Genomic DNA, 19694 nt, shown 5'->3' with positions numbered 1-19694 from the left:
TTGAGAGCAAAAGAGCATTTGGAGCAATCAATAATCAGCCCATGAACAGGGATGCTGGGTAAGAAACATTAGATTCAAGTTAGAGACAGCATTAGGTCAAAATCAGAGTTCATGTAAACATGAGCGAACAACACTAGGTAGCAAACTGAAACTGAAACACTGGTGAAACACTGTTAAGTAAATTGCAAACTAGTATTTCAGGGTAAAATTCAGTTCTGTGTGCTTTCACACACATATCTGCAAAATCAGCCTATCACAGAACCTGGAATTTAAAAAAAACACTGATTAAAACATGCTTTACCCAGTTTAGATCAGAGTTCTCCTATGATCTGTGGAATGTCAGCACACCAATAACACCTGATGTGCAAGGAGTAGAGGAGCATGTTAAGAGCTTGTCCTAGGAGCCAACTGTTAACATGTATTTGTTAAGAAGCAAGATTTTAATTTCAAAGCTGATAATGGGTATTTTTTAGCTAGATACCTAGAAAAAGACTGTCAGCAGTAAATCAGCAGATCTTTTTGATTTGACATTTTGAAATTCTCACCTTTAAGAATTAGTTTTCAAAGCAGAACAACACCCTGTATTTTCAAACAGTGGCTCTTTTATCCATGTAGGAAATGAATTTATTAATGTTCCAATAAACACCACAGAACTGAGCAGAACAGTAAAAATTTGTATCATCCAATTTTTGTCAGTCACTAAGGTTCACTTCCTGAATTACTATGTAACCAGCAAGGAATTATTATATTGTTCTTATAATTCAAACAATTCAGTGAAAAAAACAGTTATTATCCATGCTGCACCCCAAGGCAATCATTAAGGTTTGTTCCCTCTGCTTCGCCCCAATAATCTCTCAAATCCTGATTTCAACATTTCCTTCAATAATGTATGGACAGCACTACATGTACATAACACTTCTAGAGAACCTTTTACGCATGTTTAAAAAGTAGGATAGAAATGGTACAGATAAATAACAGACGACCCTAAGCTAATTATCTACAGGAAAATGTTAACAGTGCAAAGCACAGTCTGTTACACCAAAATCTATCTTGAAGTTGGTTAAATGAAGGTATTCACTGTTTATGGCTATCCCTGAGTGGTTGAATTCTGCTTTTAGTCATAAGGCTGTGTTTACATTTCTAGCCAAGCTAAGCTTTTTACCTGGCTAGCTCTCAGCTGAAAGGATGAGAAGAGGTACAGAAGCAGAGGACAGAGTTTGGTCTGCCTTGGCAAAATTGTTCTCTGCTTATGTCATCGTTAATTGAATTATTCACTAATTTGCTAACATGTGCCTCTGAGCAGTTCATAGTCCAGCAGTCTCTAACATGGCTACATCTTCCTCCTACAGCCACACATTTTGTATCTGAAAAGCAGCATCTTTTCTAAAGCACTCTTGTCTGGGAAGAGCCAATCTTTACCTGAGAGAGGTTCCATTGAGCTTGTTGGTTTTGTTGCAATCCATACTTATTTTGTGGTGGTGTGACCATCTGTCCCACCATTCCACCTTGAGGTCCAACGACATTTTGAGGAAGTCCCATCACACCAGTTTGTGCAGTACCAGTAAATCCATTGGGCATTCCCATTCCTACCATCACGCCTGTGCTCTGTCCCATGACTGGCACCGATTGTCCCATCATGTTTCCCATCATTCCAGTTGCTGGTGGCACAGGAACTCCCATGGCTGGAAAGCCTTGAAAGTGAGTTGATGGTTGTGTGGTAAATGGCATAGAAGATGACCCCATGAACATACCTGTACCAGAGAAGGGAAGATTTCAGAAAAAGCATTTTGTGATTTTCCTCCCCTATCCCCATAACTTGGAAGTGCCCCAAAATAATTTCAAAGGACAACTTTGTCCAGTTGTACATCAGTGCTGTCAATTTAGCTTCTGTTAAAAGTAAAAAATTGCTTAAAAACTATGAAAGGAAAGGGACTCACCATGAGTTTAACTGCCAAGAAGAGTTTGGCAAATCTCTGTGGGGAACCAGAATCTATTAATTAGTATATTGGAGGTCTTTGTTTTCACACAAATATAGCCAAACTCAAGCTCTGACAGCTCCAAAGGGATCGTGGCAGCCTACTGGTTGCACAGTAGAGACTCAGATCTTCAGCAATGAATTACATTGCAAAAGCTGAGTTTACAAATCCTCCAGTAAACTGTACACATGATAATTCAAACAGCTCTAAACAAATTAAAATCACGTACCATGTTCTTCCTTAGCTTCCAAATTGCATTTCAGTAATTTTTCTCAGTTTTATATAAGGTAAAAATAAAAATCTTCACTTCTATAGTTAGCAGGTACCCAACTTTAGCTTTCTACTTTTAGGAGATACCTGTTCTAGGTAAAGCTTAAAATAGGACTGCACAGAAACCTTCACAAAACTATTTACCTGGAGCATTTTGCTGCTGCATGGTTCCTGTGCCATACAGTGATAAAATGGAGTCTTTGGAGAGTTGCTTCTTTGCTGACTCTTCGGATTTTGTTGTTTGCTCAGTAAATAGATCAAGATCCCCAGATGCTGCAGACAAGGTGGCAGCTGCTGATTTAGTAGAAGCGCTCTGGGAAATAAAAGTCAAGACAGACTCCTGAATGAAACTGGCAAAACACGTTACGTTGAATCTTTACTGCATAACCCTGCTCCTCAACCAAATAAAACGCCGCTCATTTACAGAAACTAAATTTAACTAAGTGAGGATTTGAAAAGATGTGGAATGACTAAAGACAAAAAAGCAGTGCATATGATATGGAAAGACCACCAGACCAGACGGAGATTGCAAAACAAAAAGACTAAATCCTCAACCAGCTCCAGGGCGTATACATACAGATTATTCATTCTTGTTGCTTACACATTTTTCATCAGTGAGAAGCATAAATCAAGAGTTGGAGTTAGATTATGAAAAATAATTAGGAAATCAATAAGGAGATTACAATTCACATCTCATTAATCCTCTCATAGGCAGAATAGATTAGAGAAGAGCTAAACCAAAAGATTAAGTGCTTTGAAATGTGTCTTTGGAGAAAAGGCAGGAGCAAAATTTTGGTTATCTACTTAAAGTAATAAAATTTCTAAAATACATTGTTTTTAATTGGCTTAGACTTCTTTAAGCATGTTTCACTTATTGAGAAAACACAATTATCTAAAACTTACTGTAATCTACCACCGAAAAATTAAAATACAGACAGGCTGGCAGGCTTTTTACTGCTCATGCACTAAAATATTTTGTAAACAAATTATATCCAGGTGTCTCTCAGTGCTGTTATTTTGCTGCTCATACACATACAGTCCAATATGGGGGCTTGCTTAGGAAACCAGAAAATACATGGGCTCTTGTTATTATTCCTTAAAATACACAACTCATCCTGTTACCAGTAGGAACTTTTAAAGCAAGTCAGCTGCATGCACATGGAAAAAGATCCAGGACGGCAAAGCATACTTACATTATGGCCTTATTTTAGTCCAGTTAAATGATCCCCAACTGCTTAGCATACACCTGCTGCATCCCACAGCATGTGCAAGTTTCAACTCTTTCCCATGCTAAAGGAAAATCTTCCTTGGACTACTACTGTGAATGAACTGGACTCATAACAGGTCCATCTGTTTGCTGTCATCACATACCCAAGTTTATCAGACGGACAAGAGGACACCACAAAATACGCAGATCTGGAACACACCTACAAGTCTTCCTTAAAGCAACAACCTCCAGCCTTCTGGTTTTGCTGGCAGGCTGCTGATTATGCCCTGAAAAGTCCACTATGGTCACACAAACACCACAATAAAAAATATTCAGATTGCAGCTTCAGAAAACACATCCAATTCCTGAAGAGCTAAAACCTCTAGAATAAGGCAGTGACATAGATTAGGGGAGACATAACTGCAGAACAATTCTGTTGCCAGCTAAATTTGCCAAACTGAGAGAAAGGAGAGTGTAGATTCACACAGTTGGTGAAAAATCTCCAAAACTGCTGCAGAAGGGGAAGATAAAAAACTACCAAGAAATGGGAAGTTTCTAGCAACTCAAAATCTGCATTTATACTACAGCCAATTTGGGCCAAAGTCATTAGGACTTAGTGAGCAACAAAGAGTGGTCAGACAGCACTACAAAAGGAAAGCAGACAGAAAAAGATCTGTGAAACCTTCTCTCTGGCTAATGTACACTTAAACTATCAATTTCTTTCTGTACATATTAAAAAAGCTTCTGCCTCTTACTACTCACAAGAATTTCTGATTGCAAAGCAAAGTTTATTTTATATGAGTAGTAGGAAGCCCTCTCTGAGACAATTCTTCAACAGTGTGGCATAGCCAGTCTTTAAAAATACCAGAGTCAGATTTAACAATACATTCAGGTAAAAGCCCATCCTAAACAGCAGTAGTTCTACTGTGCATACAACTGAGAGGTCCCATTACTGAGTTGTTCCATACTGACATGGATCTCCTCCCATGGCCTAACACAGCCCCCTGTGCAACAGCTGTGCTCAGCAGACTGGAGGAAGGAGGACACATAAACAGTGGAGGTGGGTGAACAGAGCTGGCTTCCCCTCCACTGCAGCAAGGAAGGGGTTTGCTTTTCTCTAGAAGGGAGGCAGAGACCTTGAGGACTGATCGCGTTATGTTTATGTCCTAAATGTTCATTTAATGTGTGTCTATTCAGATCCTCAGAGGAGCCAAAGCACTGAACAATCGCTCCCTGAAGTGTTCATCAGCTGAATAAATGGAAGGTAATGCAAAATACATGGCAAGAAAACAGCAGGTAGCATTCAAGTAAAAAAGAACAACCAACAATATTGACAGGATTTTCATGTACCTAACATTGTCGTGCTACCCAAGAGCTCTGTAAAAACACACCTGGCATACATGTAATCATTTTCCTACACGCAGTGCTCTCAGACAGTCATTACCCCAAAACCAAATGTTCACCAAGTGCTTAAGGAACTGAGTGGTTTCACTATATTAGTACAACAGAATTTTTCAGAACTTCTGGAAGTCATCTCCAATATGCTTCATGTTTAAACATAAGTAATTTCTGTCATTGATAGCTTATGCATTACCAGTAAAAGGCAATACCTATCCAAAGGAAGTTTTCATAGTGAAATAATGGTCAGATGTGTCAGGACCACAAAATCTGTCACTTCACACTTGCCACCTGACTGCACAAATAGCATGTGGCTGACAACAAGTTTAGATTAATGCATGAGACTAAAAATAAGCATTTTAATTTTGTCCTTTAATTACAAAAAGACTGCAAAACAGAAGATAAAGATCGTTACATCCTCAGTATTTCTTGTTGGTCTGACAGCAGTAACAGTCCAGATGGCTTTTGTCCATTGCCGATGGTCCTGTCACTGGACATGACTGGAAAAAGCCTGGCTCTGTCCTCTTTGCACCATCCCATCAGGGATTTATGTATGTTGATGAGACTCCCATGAGCCTCCAGGCTGAACATTGTCCCAGCTCTCTCTGCCTCTCCTCACAAGACAGATGCTCCAGTGCCTTTATTATCCTAGAGGCCCTTTGTTGGACTCTCTCCAGTATGTCCATGTCTCTCTTGTACTGTGGGAACACACAACTGGACACAGCACTTCAGGAATCAAGGTGAGACTGACTGGCTTGTAGTTCCCTGCATCCTCCTTCTGGTTCTTTTTGAAGACAGGAAAGACATTTGATTTCCTCCAATCCTCAGGCACCTCTCCCAGTCACCACAATCAATCCAAGATTATCAGGAGTGGCTTCAAAAAGACATCAGCCACCTACCTTTGCATTCATGGGTGCATACCATGATCTACTCCCTGGCCTGATCCTCTTCCACCAAGGGTACATCTTCCTTGCTCTAGTCTTTCCCCATAGTCTCTGGGGCCTGGAATTCCAGAACACTGGTCTTGCTAGTAAAGACTGAGAAAAAGGTGGCATCCAGTAACTCAGCCTTGACATTTACCTGTCCTGTTGTCACCAGAAAAGTTGCTCCTTTCACCAATGGGCCCACATTTTCCCTACTTGTCCTTTTCTCACCTATGTGCTTCTATGTCCTTCTGTTGCCTTTGACAATCCCTTGTCAGTTTGCTCCAGCTGGGCTTTGGCTTTCCTAACCCCATCCCTGCACACTTGGATAGTGCCTCTGTATTCCTTCTAGGTTTCCACTCTCCCCATTTCCACCTTCTGTATGCTTCCTTTTTGTGTTTGAGTTTGGCAAGAGCTCCTCATTCACCATGCAGGCCTCCTGGCATCTTGTGCCTTACTTGCTGCTCACTGGGGTGGACTGCTCTTGAGCTTGAAGGAGGTGATCCTCGAATAAGAACCACCTTTCTTGGGTCTGTCCTTCTTCCCTCCTTTCAAGAGGCCAAAGTGTTCTCTGAAGTCCAGAGCTGTGATCCTGTTTTTGCCCTGCTCCCTCCTCTCAGGATCCTCAACTCCATTCTCATGACCACTGCACTCAAGGCTGCCTTCAACTTTGACATCCTCAATGAGCCTTCTTTTGTCTGCAAGTATGAGATCAAGCAGTGCACTCCTCTTGGTTGTGTCCTCCATTAGCTGAGTCAGCAAGTTGTCCCCGATGCTCTCCAGAAACCTCTTGGATTGCTTCAGTCCTGCTGTGTTGTCCCTCCAACCTGCTGGCAAAGATGGCTTTGCCCTGCTTGGTGAGCTGGATCCCATTTCTCCCAAGTGGACGCTAATCCTCAAACAGAGTCCCACATTCAGAGAAACTAAAACCCTTTTGTCAGCAGTAGCTCTGCAAGCAATTTTGGCATGCAGCACCAGTGCTCTCCTCTTCACACTCTTTCTCTTCACTGGCATGACTGAGGAGAACACCACCTGAGCTGTGTAACCCTCACTAACAATGCCCAGGGCTCTGTACTCAAATCCTCCCTCCAGATTATCTCTGTCAGTGCCCACATGGAAGAACAGCAAGGGCTGACAGAGGGCTGAACAAGCTTCAGCACTCCCTTCACAACATCCCAGATCCAAGACCCTGGCAAGCAGCAAAATTGTCCAGACAACAGTTCAGGTCTCTAGATGGGGTGTCCCTGTCTCCCACAACAGGGAGCTGCCCACTACTATCACTCGCCTCTTCATCCTGGTGGCCTTGCATGGCTCAGCATCGGTCACCTCAGATGCTTCATTTGAAAGCACCTCTGCAGTTTTGAGGACTGCAAACCATTTCCAAAGTTGGAAATCTTCCAGTGGAGCTGGAGCCACTTTCTTAGTGTCAGAAGTCACCAGTTTCCATTCTTTGCCTACAGCAGAGCTCACACCGCCCTCCCAGGAGCAGACTCTGCCCGTGTCTCCACTGCAGTTGGGCTCTGGGGGTCTTGAAGATGCTGAGTCTCTGAGAAGATCCTGTCTCTCTCGCATCTTTCGTGATGCTGCACAGCCTGCTCATTTCCTGCCATAACTCCTCCCCTTGGTGGCACAGTTCTTGAAGAACAGCACACCTCCTCTGGGAAAAACCATCTCTCATGGTCCCAGGGAGAGGCACCAGGCACTCCCTGCATCCTGCAACCTGCAGGGCGGTGTCCATCATCCAGAGCTCTGTCTGGGCCAAAGCCTCTGCCCTGCCAGAGACAGCTGCTTCAACAACTAAAAACTGAAAGAGAGGTAGCAACAGTGGTAATGCAAGAGGGAAGTGGACACTGGGACATGTGCAGCTGAGCAAAGGACTGACGTGCAGGAGAGAAAAAAGCACATGTGCATTTTCCTGATACCTGCAGGTCTTTGCCTCTGGCTGGTGTCTAGGAAAGCAGGGATGGGCTGTAGAAAAGCCAGGCCTCTATGGTTTTTCATTTATATGGTGATAAATAATGGTCCTACAAAACATTCTCAATTTCTCCCTGCTGACTGGAAGAACTACCTGCACAGGGAAAATACAGCCTAACACATCATTACTCTTATGTAAGCAAGTTATGCACTATGTACATTATTAAGGTCTTAAATTCTGTGTACAATTCTTATCCTTTTTATCTTTGCACTGTCAATGGACTTGCTACTTACTTCAATTCTTCCTGTTTTTGATTTTGACATCTAGACAGTTCTATTAAAAATAATCAACTGTTATTTCCTGATGAGGAAATGAGCTCTCAACTATATTCAGTTCACAAAAAAAAACCTACTAAGAAATCTCATCTTTAGGAATTATTAGCAACATCTGAAAAAGTAAGATTACTACTTTTATCACTTTCTCAGATCATATCCGAGAACATAATTAACCTTAAAATCACATTAAAAATTCAACTTTATTTCTTGTTCCATGTTCAGTATGCAGAACAAACAATGCAGTCTTTTCTTTCCAATCAACCTTTTCTAGGTTTGAAGACATTTATCTCCCCTGTAGTCTCATTTTTAACTCTCTCTTCAGTTTCTCCTTCTCTAGAACTTTAAACAGACTGCCCAGATGACCCTTTCTGATTCTGGAGTATGATGCCTGCTCTTCCACTGTGTTCCACCTAGGGCGTTTTCGGCACCAGGAGAGTATAATCATAGAATTATAAATGGTTTGAGCTAGAAAGTACCTTAAAAATCATGAAATTTTAACCTCCCTGCCAGGGGCAGGGACATGACGCCTTTCACTAGATCAGGTTGCTCAAAGCCCCAGCCTTGAACACTTCCAGAGATGGCACATCCACACCTTCTTTGGGCAACCTGTGCCAGTGCCTCACCACCTTCACAGGAAAGAATTTCTCCTTAATATCTAACCTAAATCTGCCCTTGTTCAGTTGGAAGCCATTCCACCTTGCCCTATCACTACATGCTCTGATAAAAGAGTCCCGTCACTCTCCATCTTTCCTCTAGCCACCTTTAAGTATTGAAAGGTCACTATAAGGTGTCCCTGGAGCCTTTTCTCTTCTCCAGGCTGAACAGCCTCAATTCTCTCAGCCTATCCTCCCAGAAGTGCTGCTCCATCCCTCTGATCATCTTCATCACCCTCCTCTGGGCCTGGTCCAATGGATCCATGTCCTTCCTTTGTTGAGGACCCAAGAGCTGGACTCAGCACTGCTGGTGAGGTCTCCCCTCCCTCGACCTGCTGGTCACACTGCTTTTGATGCAGCCCAGGGTTTCTGGGCTGCAAATTCTCATTTGCCAGCTCATGCCCAGATTTTCATCCACCAGAACTCCCAATTCCTTCCCTCTAGGGCTGCTCTCAAACCCACTCACTGCCCAACCTGTATCCATGTTTAGGATTGCCCTTACCCAATTTGGAGGAATGAAACTTTTACTTTCAGATATCTGAAAATGTAAAGAAGGGCGTAATGAGCATAAGATAAAAACATTTCAATTGATCATATTAGAATAGGACTTTATAGCTCTCAAGTAAGACCCTGCTTAAATAACACTCACAATAAGGGAAACTTGTGAAATAACTAATTTGTACATAAGAACTGAGGGCTTTCACACATTAACATTACCACAATTTGTTAACAAGCTGAAGCTTGTCTGCTGACCAGTGGCAATCATGCTAGGTATACAAACCTGACCTCAGTGGAAAACAAGTATTTAAGAACATCTAGTTATCTGAAATACACCAGCATTTTACATGAAAATTTGTCAGATATGAGTCACGAAGTACATACATCATCTCTATAAAAATACACTTTTGTAGCCACTGAACCAACTCTAAGCTCCCAACACAATACCCTTCAAATCAGGCACACACACAGAGAAAAATTCAAAAAATGTTTAAGTTGACTGAATTTAATATCTTGCTTGGAGAAAGACTTACATTAAATGTTTCAGTGAATACTCCCAAACCTAATACCTCACAGTCCTCCCCTTCTCTTCCTCCCTACAGGTTTCACCAAAGAATGAAGACCACACTTTTGCTGGAAGACATACCCATACAAAGTCCGAATGAAAATCTGGCTAAAACCATTCAGGAAATTGTTTTAAGTATTGGTAGGAACAATAGACTTTTGCTTAGTTCCTTAAGTATTGGTAGGAACAATAGACTTTTGCTTAGTTCCTATGCAATGTTTGGCAACAAATCCTATTCTAATAGCTATAATTTAGTTATGCCCACTTCACATGAAAAAGCATCACTAAACATGCAAAATGTTCTGTTTTCCTTTTTCCTCCCATGAATACTGAACAATGGGTGAATTTGTAGCACATGCCTTTCATCTAGTCCTACCAGTAGCAGCTGGTTAAGGTGACTCTTCTTAAACCCCCCTGAGTTTGCTAATAGGCAAAATTCTAAAAAAAAAGTTACTCAGTCACGTATTGTTCTTTACCAGTCCTTTACAAATTCAGTAGTTTGCATTAGCATCCAGCTATGCCAAAAAGCAGGAAAAATATTTTAAGTGCTTTTGAAAACTGTGATAAAGACACATACCTGAAAGCAGAATAAAAGTGCATACAATCCTGAACAGTGAAGCCACATTCAAAAAAGAAGAAACAAATGCTTTTGTTTTTACTTGAAAATCATGTCTTGGCTATGACAATGGTCATAAATCCTAAGGTTTGCAGACATCATGGTGTTTCAGTCTCATAATAGAACATTCAAACTGACATTTCTGTGCCCCACAGTGACATAAAACCAAGTGCATTAAGCGCTGCATACTACCTTTTAGGTTAAGTTGGAAAACAATAACAATCTTGTGAAAACTCAAGGGTCTTATGTTGCTTCTACAAATCAGTTTGAGGAGCACTATTACATTCCCTTCTTTTTCAATGCTCCCAAATTCCACTGTGGTATCTCAGACACACCTACTTTGCAGAATATCACCGTAAATATCTCAGCAAGCCATGTCATTCCACATTTGATCCCTTCTTCTACTTTTATTTATTTCAATACATTCTGTTAATAGATATTCAAACAAGTTCAAGTCAAGGACTGGCCACAGAATTCTACTTTAAATTTCCAGTTCCAAGCACAGAAACTGACTGTTAGGTTTACTCACCTGCTGGTCCGAGTTCATTCCCACTTTCTGAACTGCAGCCTCGCACAAAATAATTACACATCAGAACACCATTTTTTTACTTCAAGAAATTGAAACAGACCAAGTGTTTAAAACCTCTCATTATAAGGCAACCTTTCCAGTCTCCTGTATTCTCCTGACTCCTCTCTGAATCCCATGCAACTTTTGTCCATGTTATAAGCTGAAAGATCTTACTAAATACTCTATACTGCTGCCAAATGAGAGACTCCCTCAACCCCTCAGTTCCCAGACTAGACACAGTCGCCCTGAAATGCAACGCATTCAAGGTCGTGCTAATCCTAAAGCAAACCAGAATATTCTCTTTTCCCCAATTTACCAAGCAACGCATGTAATCACCTCTCTTCTTCTACCTACCCATGTCCCTGTCTCTTATCTGGGGAGATTATCTGATTATGTTACATTTTCTTTGAGATTACTGGAAAAAATGGAAGATAACCAAGAATTAAATCTTGCAATATGCCAGAAGGATCATGTCCTTTATTAAAAAAATGCTTGATGATAGTTCTGCTTGTTGCTCCTGATGACAGAATTCAGAAAAAAGAAAAATGTCACTAAAAATCTGGACAGGTTTGTTTACAGCAAGTAAATATATTCAGGTTTTCTAGTATACAAACACAGTGATACTGACCAGGTACTGGAGAACAGTATTATCCTTTCTAGCACTTTTTAATCAATTTAATAAGTACCACCCTTAGTCTAGAAACTAGCACAAAAATAAACTACATTTCAAAATATTTCTCCCACAGAATGTCCAGTGACCAAATCTTTATTATAGAAATGCATTTTAAATTAGCTATATATATGTAATTCATTATGTTTTAGCAGCCACTTCATTATTTAACCCATCACTAGTCATCATGATCATCATCCAGGGTATCCCCCGGCACTTTGCTTCTTCTCACTCTTAAATATTTATCCTTCTTTTGGATTTCCTGGATTCTACAGCTAAATCAGTCATTTAACCAGCAGGTCACATCACGTGTTCATGGAATAGGAACAAGGGTTTTCTCTTCTCTCAAGCTGCTCTTTTCTCCTGAGCAGACAGTAACTACATATACAGAAGTCATCACTTCCAGCTTCAGAAAGACTGGAAAGGGGTAAAACCAGAATTCAGTCCTATCCATTATGCCCAATACTCCCATGGCCCATTCATTTCAGGGCCAAGTGGAAAATTCATAGACTTCCTGGTACTTTGAGCAGAGACTTCCACAAGAGACAAGATGATTAAACCAATGCTTTTCTTTGCAATTTTAGCTAGCACATTCAAATCTAAATGCATGTATACACCTCATTTCCTTTACTGCTTATGGGCGGCTTAAGGCACTCATAAGTGGGAAGTTTGAAACTGCATTTCTTTTTAAACATAATACTACAAATGGGGCAGTCTCTAAAGCCCTACCTAGCATGCTGCAGCACAAAGTCAACCCTCAGCAACAAGCAGGGGAAGGGATAGGAAAGGATAAAGAATAAAATCTGCTGAACAACATGTGTACGCTTTGAGGTATTCAGAACTCCTTTTCATCATCATTCCTTCCATTTCATATATATTATAAAAGATAACTGATAAAAGAGAAACAAGTACAGATCACATGTCCCAAACCATAAATTCAAGAATACACAAAATTCTTGCTGGTTCAGCTGAGCAGGACAGAAAGCCTTACACAATAATAAGCTTCTAAATGACCTTAAAAGGACTCCCCAGATGGGGAGGTCAGCTCAGGACTCCTCCAAAACCTCTCTCTCAGAAGCCAGTTCGGGATAAGGAAGCCTGCACACATGCCTTCTGCACCAACACCAACACCTTGCTCTCTGAATCTCACAGCTACTTTGAGAGAGCTGCAGCTTTAAGCAGTTTCATTGTGTATCCCCAAAGCTGCCTTTCCCAGCTACAAAAGGCATGGCAATGGGGTTGCTTCCAAACTACCATGGCTATAAAGAGGGAGCAGGCCAGGTTCAGGGTTTATTCTACTCTTCCCTGAGGAAAGCAGGGCATGCAAGTTCCAAGAAGAGACAAAAGACAGATCAGCCCAGGTAGCAATATTAGATTTTCTTGATATCTATTCTCGATTTTGAGAATGAAGCTTCAGACCCAAAATTTTTAGCAGCCATGACAGAAGCACCTGCTGCTGTTTTCCTAAATATCAGCATCACAAGGCAATAAGAGGTCTTAAAAAAGATTACTTTAAGCCAAATAACCTGAGAACATTAAGTAAAATTATACTCAGCAATTAAAAAAAGAACAAGACAAAAGAATATAAAAGAAAACATGACTACCATCATAAGACAGAATCCAATGTAGATGGACAACCAGAATGGAAGACCACACCACTTCCTAATTCTGTATCTAACTCTAAGCAGGGAAGAAGCTTGAAGAGGTGGGAAACTATTGCCTTTAAAGCTAAAGTATCTTCAGCCATGAGTGTAGAGAAGTGAGCATTCCTTCAGTGTGAGTGAACAATTCCCTGAAGGAAAAGCCATGTGAGCATGCACATATTTACACATACATATAACTAATAAACTAGTAAATAAATTTTACCTGAGCAGGAGGTACAGCAGCTGCTGGTAAAGGATTGGAGATCATTGGGCCGAAGATATCCAGGTCATCGTTCAGCGCTGTGACAGCAGCAGTGCCTCCATTTGTAACAGATGCTTCAGCTGGACCATCTTAAAAAAACAGCAGAATCACAAGTAAAGGGAAAATGATTAATAACTTAACAGCATGAAAATAATTAAAGCTTCCTATTCCATCCTACTCTGCCCCCATCAAAGATGTACTCAATTCCTGAGATATTTTTCACTCTCTGATATTGTTCAGATTTTGTAAGGACTTCTTTCTCTAAAAACACAGAATACTAATGTGCTTCAGAAAAAAAAAATCAATCAACGACAAAACAAAACACTTAAGACTTCCCTAAAGACAGCCACAACAACTTATCAGGACACACTACTCATTTTTTGGGAGTCTTTTTCAAGTACATCAACATTTTTAGTAAGAATTTTAACAGATATCTTACTGAGAAGGCCCAAATTTGGTCCCCATGTATCAGACAAAATACACTCATCTGTGCTCTTGAAATAAAATTTGCATTTTAGAATCCACAAAATTATTCTTGATATGCTAATTGACTCAAGGGTACATAAGTAAACTTCGCCCTTTTTCAGAGGTACTTTGCGCAGACCTTATTCTACAGCTCCACATGAATACCTCTGCAGGCACACTGGGCTAATTATCTTTAAGAACCTATGGCTCTCATTCTGTACAGAGTTAACCTTCCACAACCTCGGTGCCAGGAACCACTTTAACAGGTGAATACATTACTGATCTTGGTGAAAGTGGATATGTGCTGGATAAGGGCTAGAGCATTACACACTACAAGGAGAATTGCAAGCCAATACTTGAAAAGATACAGAGACAAAAATATCACAAAAGGTTTTAAGGAACAGAGCAACCATTTCTCATTTGATTTTAAGCTGTTCAAGAACAAGTGGTAAGAATTGGCTCATAACTTTATACCTAAGCATAGGAGGCTGGCATTACACAGAGCCTGACAAACACAACAGTGACTCGATTCCACTGAACACTATGATGACTGCATAGTCTTAACAGCTAATTTAAGATAGTTTTTTTAAGTAAAAGAAGTTAAGTCTCAAATTATGCAATCTCACTGCAGAACTGCTTTGGCAGAACAAACTCGTTGAATTAGGTCAAAACTTTCTCTGCAAATGAAACACTGTTGTGACTGGCATGGCTGTTTATACATCACAGGAGGTTCAGTATTCTAGAACCCCTCGATTACAGTACACTGAAAGAACTGCTACTGACATCATAAGACTGACAAGTTTTTTGACTGCTAACTCATAGGAGAAGGCATTGCATTCTGAAACAATCCATTCAGAAGACCATCCCTCAGAGATGCTATGCTGGTTTTGGCTGGGGTAGAGTTAATGTCTTCTTGTTGACTTGACTTTTCTCAGAATCATTGGAACAGCAATCCCTCAGCAAAGTTACAAACTCATCTATGATTATGACAAAGCTAGTTACATCTTGATGCAGTGAATGGAAGTCAGTGGACAGCAGAATGACCATATGTATAATCTGCTCCACTATTCCATCCACGCCAGTGCTTTGAGATGTGTGTAAATAAATACACTGACAATTTAAGTGACAAGCTTCATTTGAGGTCATTCTGCAGACTGGCAGTTCCAAAAACACCTCAAAGGTTCTCTGTTTCAGATAAATTTAGGAGTGAACTGGCATAATTTTCAAGCAAAAAGATTGTCAGGAATTAATAATTTAATGTTCTCATTTTCTCAGTCAGGCACATGTATTAAAGAAGTGTCTCTCTCCTCATTCCAAAATCATTTGGTTTCCCTGAATTTAAAAGAGTTTAACATAGGAGACTGAAAATTTAAATGTAATGATTAACTGAAGCATTTTACAAATTTAGAACATTCATGACACAACATATTTGCAAAAACACAGTATTTTTCAATAATATTCTGCTTATAAATTAATACTATGAGAATCCAGATTTTTTGCTAGATTGCTTCTGTAAGAAAGTTATTTGGTAATGTACATACCTTTCATCCCTTACTGAATAAATACCTCCCTGTCTCTATTGGTGTAGAAAACAGATGTTTTGAATTACCGTTTACAACAGTTTTAAGCCTGCATGAAGAGTATTAATAGATGATCCTGTCTTACTGACTTCTCAAAATATAACAGTTGGAATAATTATATCTATTAAAAAGCAACTCCAAAATATTCCCTCTTCCCTGCACGGAAACTAAAAGAACTAGGTTGCAGAATACAGAAGCAGTCTAACAATGTTTTCACTCCAGTTTATTACTTGTAGCAATATTAGTGTCTTCATTTAAATATATATGCATACAGGTATACAGAGACTTGTATTTCAACATAGTAATTCACAGTTCTTACACTGAGATTATGCATATTCTCAATTTAAACATACCAGGTCACAGATTAAGAAGCACATCCTTCTTCCCCTCCACATTTTCAAAAATTTGTCTAGTAAAAGAAAGATGGAGTTCTGAGTTCTATGGCCTGTCTGCCCATATAATTGAGAAATTTTGAGAAATTTATAGCTTCAACCATCAAAGAATTACTCTGAAGCAATTAACTTTTAATAAACAGTACTTCTATCACCTTTCTGGAGAATGCATCTGTAGCTGGGAATGAAGTATTAGATGTGGCAGAAGCCATTGCATGAGACCATATGCAAGGCAGAGCTTTCATGCTCAGGAGGGGAAGGTAACACGAAGAGTCAATAGATGCTGTTTCTCATCGTTGCTCCTAGCTGTGATTCTCAAACCTCTCTTCTTACAATTTATGACAGTATGACAGATAGTATCTGTGCAACAGCAGATGCTGCTTCTGATTCCAGATTAGGAAGTCTTGTTTAAGTCTGATAGCAGAAACAAAAGATATTTACCAAGATGTATTTAATAATGTAGTGAAGGGCTCCAAAGAAGTTTGCCTTTTCATTTTTTTCTTTATGTATTTTATTAATGCCCAACAATTTCCAATTCAGTGCTGCCTTCTGTTATTCATATACATCATAGCTTTCATATACATCATTAATATCCTTGGTGTATTTATCTGTACCAATAGGGAGAATGACCAGCTGAAGAGCTTCAAATGGACAGAAAGAGAGGAAATAGCAAGAAAGCAGATCTACTCTTAAACTTTGCACTGTTTCTGAAACTCATTTTCTATGGGCCAAACTATTTATAAGAACTTTGTTCCTAAGCAGACATGTATTTTCATATATACAATTTATGACAGCCATACCAAGACTTGTAATAGAGGAAAAATATGCATATGATTGTTTTTTTACACCAAATTACTAGACAGGCAGAACTGAGAGAAATAAGTTAATACTTTCAACAAAAATCTGTGGCAAAGATGTGAACAAGGTCTGGACGAAATTATTGCAGAATTATTTAATGCATTAGTAAAATTTTATTTACTGTTAAAACCTTTGCAGAAGTGAAAAAGTATTCATAGGGAGGCAATTTCTATATAATACTTTTGCAAATAAATGTGGAAAGCCAGAAAACTAACAATGCTTTATGCCTCAAGTGGTTGAAAATGTTTTCATTTTGGATAGACATATTGCTTATCTAAGCATAATCTTAACATTGCAGCAATAGTACCAATGTTAACATGTTTACAGGCTCAAGCAAACCTCATAAGGTTCAACAAGGGCAAGTCCAAGGTCGTGCACATACTCAGGGTGATCCCTGCCATCAATACAGGCTGGTGGATGGACAGATTGGGAACAGCCCTGCAGAGCAGGACTTGGGGACAGTGGAGAATGAAAACCTGGACAAGAGCTGGCAGTGTGAGCTTGCAGCCCAGAAACTCAACTGTATCATGGGCTGCATCAAAATTAGTGCAGCTGGCAGGACAGGGAAGGAGATTCTATTTCTTTATTCCACTCTCATGAGAGCCCACCTGGAGTCTAGCTGTGAGGCCCCCAACAACAGAAAGACAAGGACCTGTTGGAGCAGGTCCAGAGGAGGGCCATCACAGGGCTGGAGCACCTCTGCTATAAGGAAAGGCTGAGATAGTTGGGGTTGTTCAGCCTGGGGAAGAGAAGGCTCCAGAGAGACCTTACTGTGGCCTTCCAGTACCTAAAGGAGACCTGTAAGAATGATGGGGGCAGACTTTGGTTTTAAACAGAAGCAGGATAGATTCAGACTAGATAAAAGAAAAACATTCTTCACAGTGAGGGCTGTGAAGCACTGAGCAGGTTGCCCAGAGAGGTGGCAGATGCCCCATCCCTGCAAACATTCAAGGCCAGGTTGGAGGGGTTCTGAGCAACGTGATCTAGCTGAAGATGTCCCTCCTCATTGCAGGGGGTTGGACCAGATGGCCTTTCAAGGTCCTTTCAAATCCAAATATTTATGAATCTAAGAATCTATGATCTATATAAGCACACATGATACTTTGTATATATGAATGCATCTTTACTATTTCTTAAATGCAACTTTCCAACTTAGGACCAACCATGCTGCTTTGGTACTTACCAAACAGTACCAACAAAAATACATTTCTCAGTTATGCAACATTCAGCTACATTTCATACTGTGATTAAGCTTCCTAAACTTCACAGAATTCTTTCAGAGATTATTTCCCATGCAGAAACAGATAGGCAGCTTTTAGCATATCATACTTTACTTCCAACCACGCCACATGAATGCCCCACACATCAGATTCAGAAAATAATAACAGTATAATAAATCTCCTTTCTTTTAGTTATTCATTGTAACTTAATACAATGGTTATTTCAGAATATGCAACTATCTATTTTATGAAAGGCACATTTAAACATGGCAAATGAGGCAAAATATGTAAAAGGCACCTTTCTTCTTTCTAATAATTCTGTAAGGCAATGTAATTTAAACTCACAAATTTATCCTCATTTTTGTGTATATTGAAATAATTTCTAAGTGACACTCCTTGACAAATACAATGATCCAAAACTGTGTGTGCAACATTGCAATATTACACATTTGTACACAGCTATCACAGATTATTTACAAGATTTAAAAAAAATTTTCATATCAAGCTGGCATAATTAGAGACATCTACCTTGTGAGATAAAAACCCAAAAAGGAGCACAGAGCACAAGGTTACCACTGGAGAGATGAAAATACAGTGCCACCAAACACTTAAGTGCTGAAGAACTGTGGTTTACATACTGTGACTTTCAAACTGAAAAATATTTCCTATAATTTTCATATTAAAAATTCATGGTATAAAATCCCATATTATTGATTTTAGCGTCAATTTTAAGACTCCACATTTTTAGAAGGGCATTCTCCCAGCATGGATAGGATCCAAATAACTGTGAAGACAGACAACTACAAAAGCAGCTTCAGGTTTAGCCTACAGAAACAAGCTGTGACTTCTCACTGCCTGGGAACAGAGGGAGGAATTTAGAGTTGCACAGTGAGAACACTAACACTACTGCTTGTGGAGAATATAACAATATGTAGCTTGTTCATGTCCATTTCCCTGCCTTTCTGTGTGTGGAGTACTGAACTAAAATCTATTCCAAAATAAAGGTTAAAAGCCAAGAATGTTGTTGGATCATCAAAAATTAAATATACAAACAGCATCTCAATAATAACCCCCCGATCAGGAACTCAAGGGAACCACATGAATCTATTTAAAAAGGCTCAGAAGAAGCACAACAGGATAATATGATCACAGAGGATATCATGCCTCTCCTCCTATTAAAAGATTTAAAGATACAATTTGCCTAGACATCTTGAAAATTTTGCAACTTGTAAAGAAAAAATCAAGAGTTTATTTTTAAAAAAATGTCTAGCTTCAATTTGCACAGGGTAAGTTCTATCTCAGGAAGTTTACCTTCTGATGAGGTTGGATTATTACAAAATTAACTGAGACAATAAAAGAGCAATGACCTGAAGGTTAACTCCATACGCAAAGCTAGCACTAAGGGCTACACAAGACAATACTTCGCAAAGAAGCTGAGCTGTTCTGAAAGCCACAATTATTCTAGCATGAATTCTCATCTATTAAAATTACTTAACCTACTATCACAAGCAATTTTGATTTGCCCTACTAAAAGCTACTACTGTTCTTCATTTGCAGAAATGAAGTCCTAAGAGAATGAATCCTCATTGGAAACATGTCTACTCAGTAAGAAGAACAAGCTAAGCAATCACATACATTTTAGTATTATTTGATATGACATATCAAACATTTTAATCAGGA

General features: G+C 39.6%; 1 protein-coding gene across 2 annotated transcripts in view; it reads right to left on the bottom strand.

Annotated features, from left to right (window-relative positions):
- SMAP1 (small ArfGAP 1) overlaps positions 1-19694 on the bottom strand; it is a 97242-nt gene that overhangs the window by 1712 nt on the left and 75836 nt on the right. For both annotated transcript variants that reach the window (XM_071548533.1, XM_071548534.1), the window contains 3 exons: positions 13461-13588; positions 2391-2559; positions 1420-1751 (listed from right to left, as the gene is read on the bottom strand). In XM_071548533.1, the coding sequence (XP_071404634.1) occupies positions 1420-1751; positions 2391-2559; positions 13461-13588 (629 nt within the window). The remainder of the gene's footprint in view (positions 1-1419; positions 1752-2390; positions 2560-13460; positions 13589-19694) is intronic.

Source organism: Pithys albifrons, chromosome 2 (genome assembly GCF_047495875.1).
Source record: "Pithys albifrons albifrons isolate INPA30051 chromosome 2, PitAlb_v1, whole genome shotgun sequence".
NCBI classification, from domain to species: domain Eukaryota; kingdom Metazoa; phylum Chordata; class Aves; order Passeriformes; family Thamnophilidae; genus Pithys; species Pithys albifrons.
This window is presented reverse-complemented; position numbering and strand designations above follow the sequence as displayed.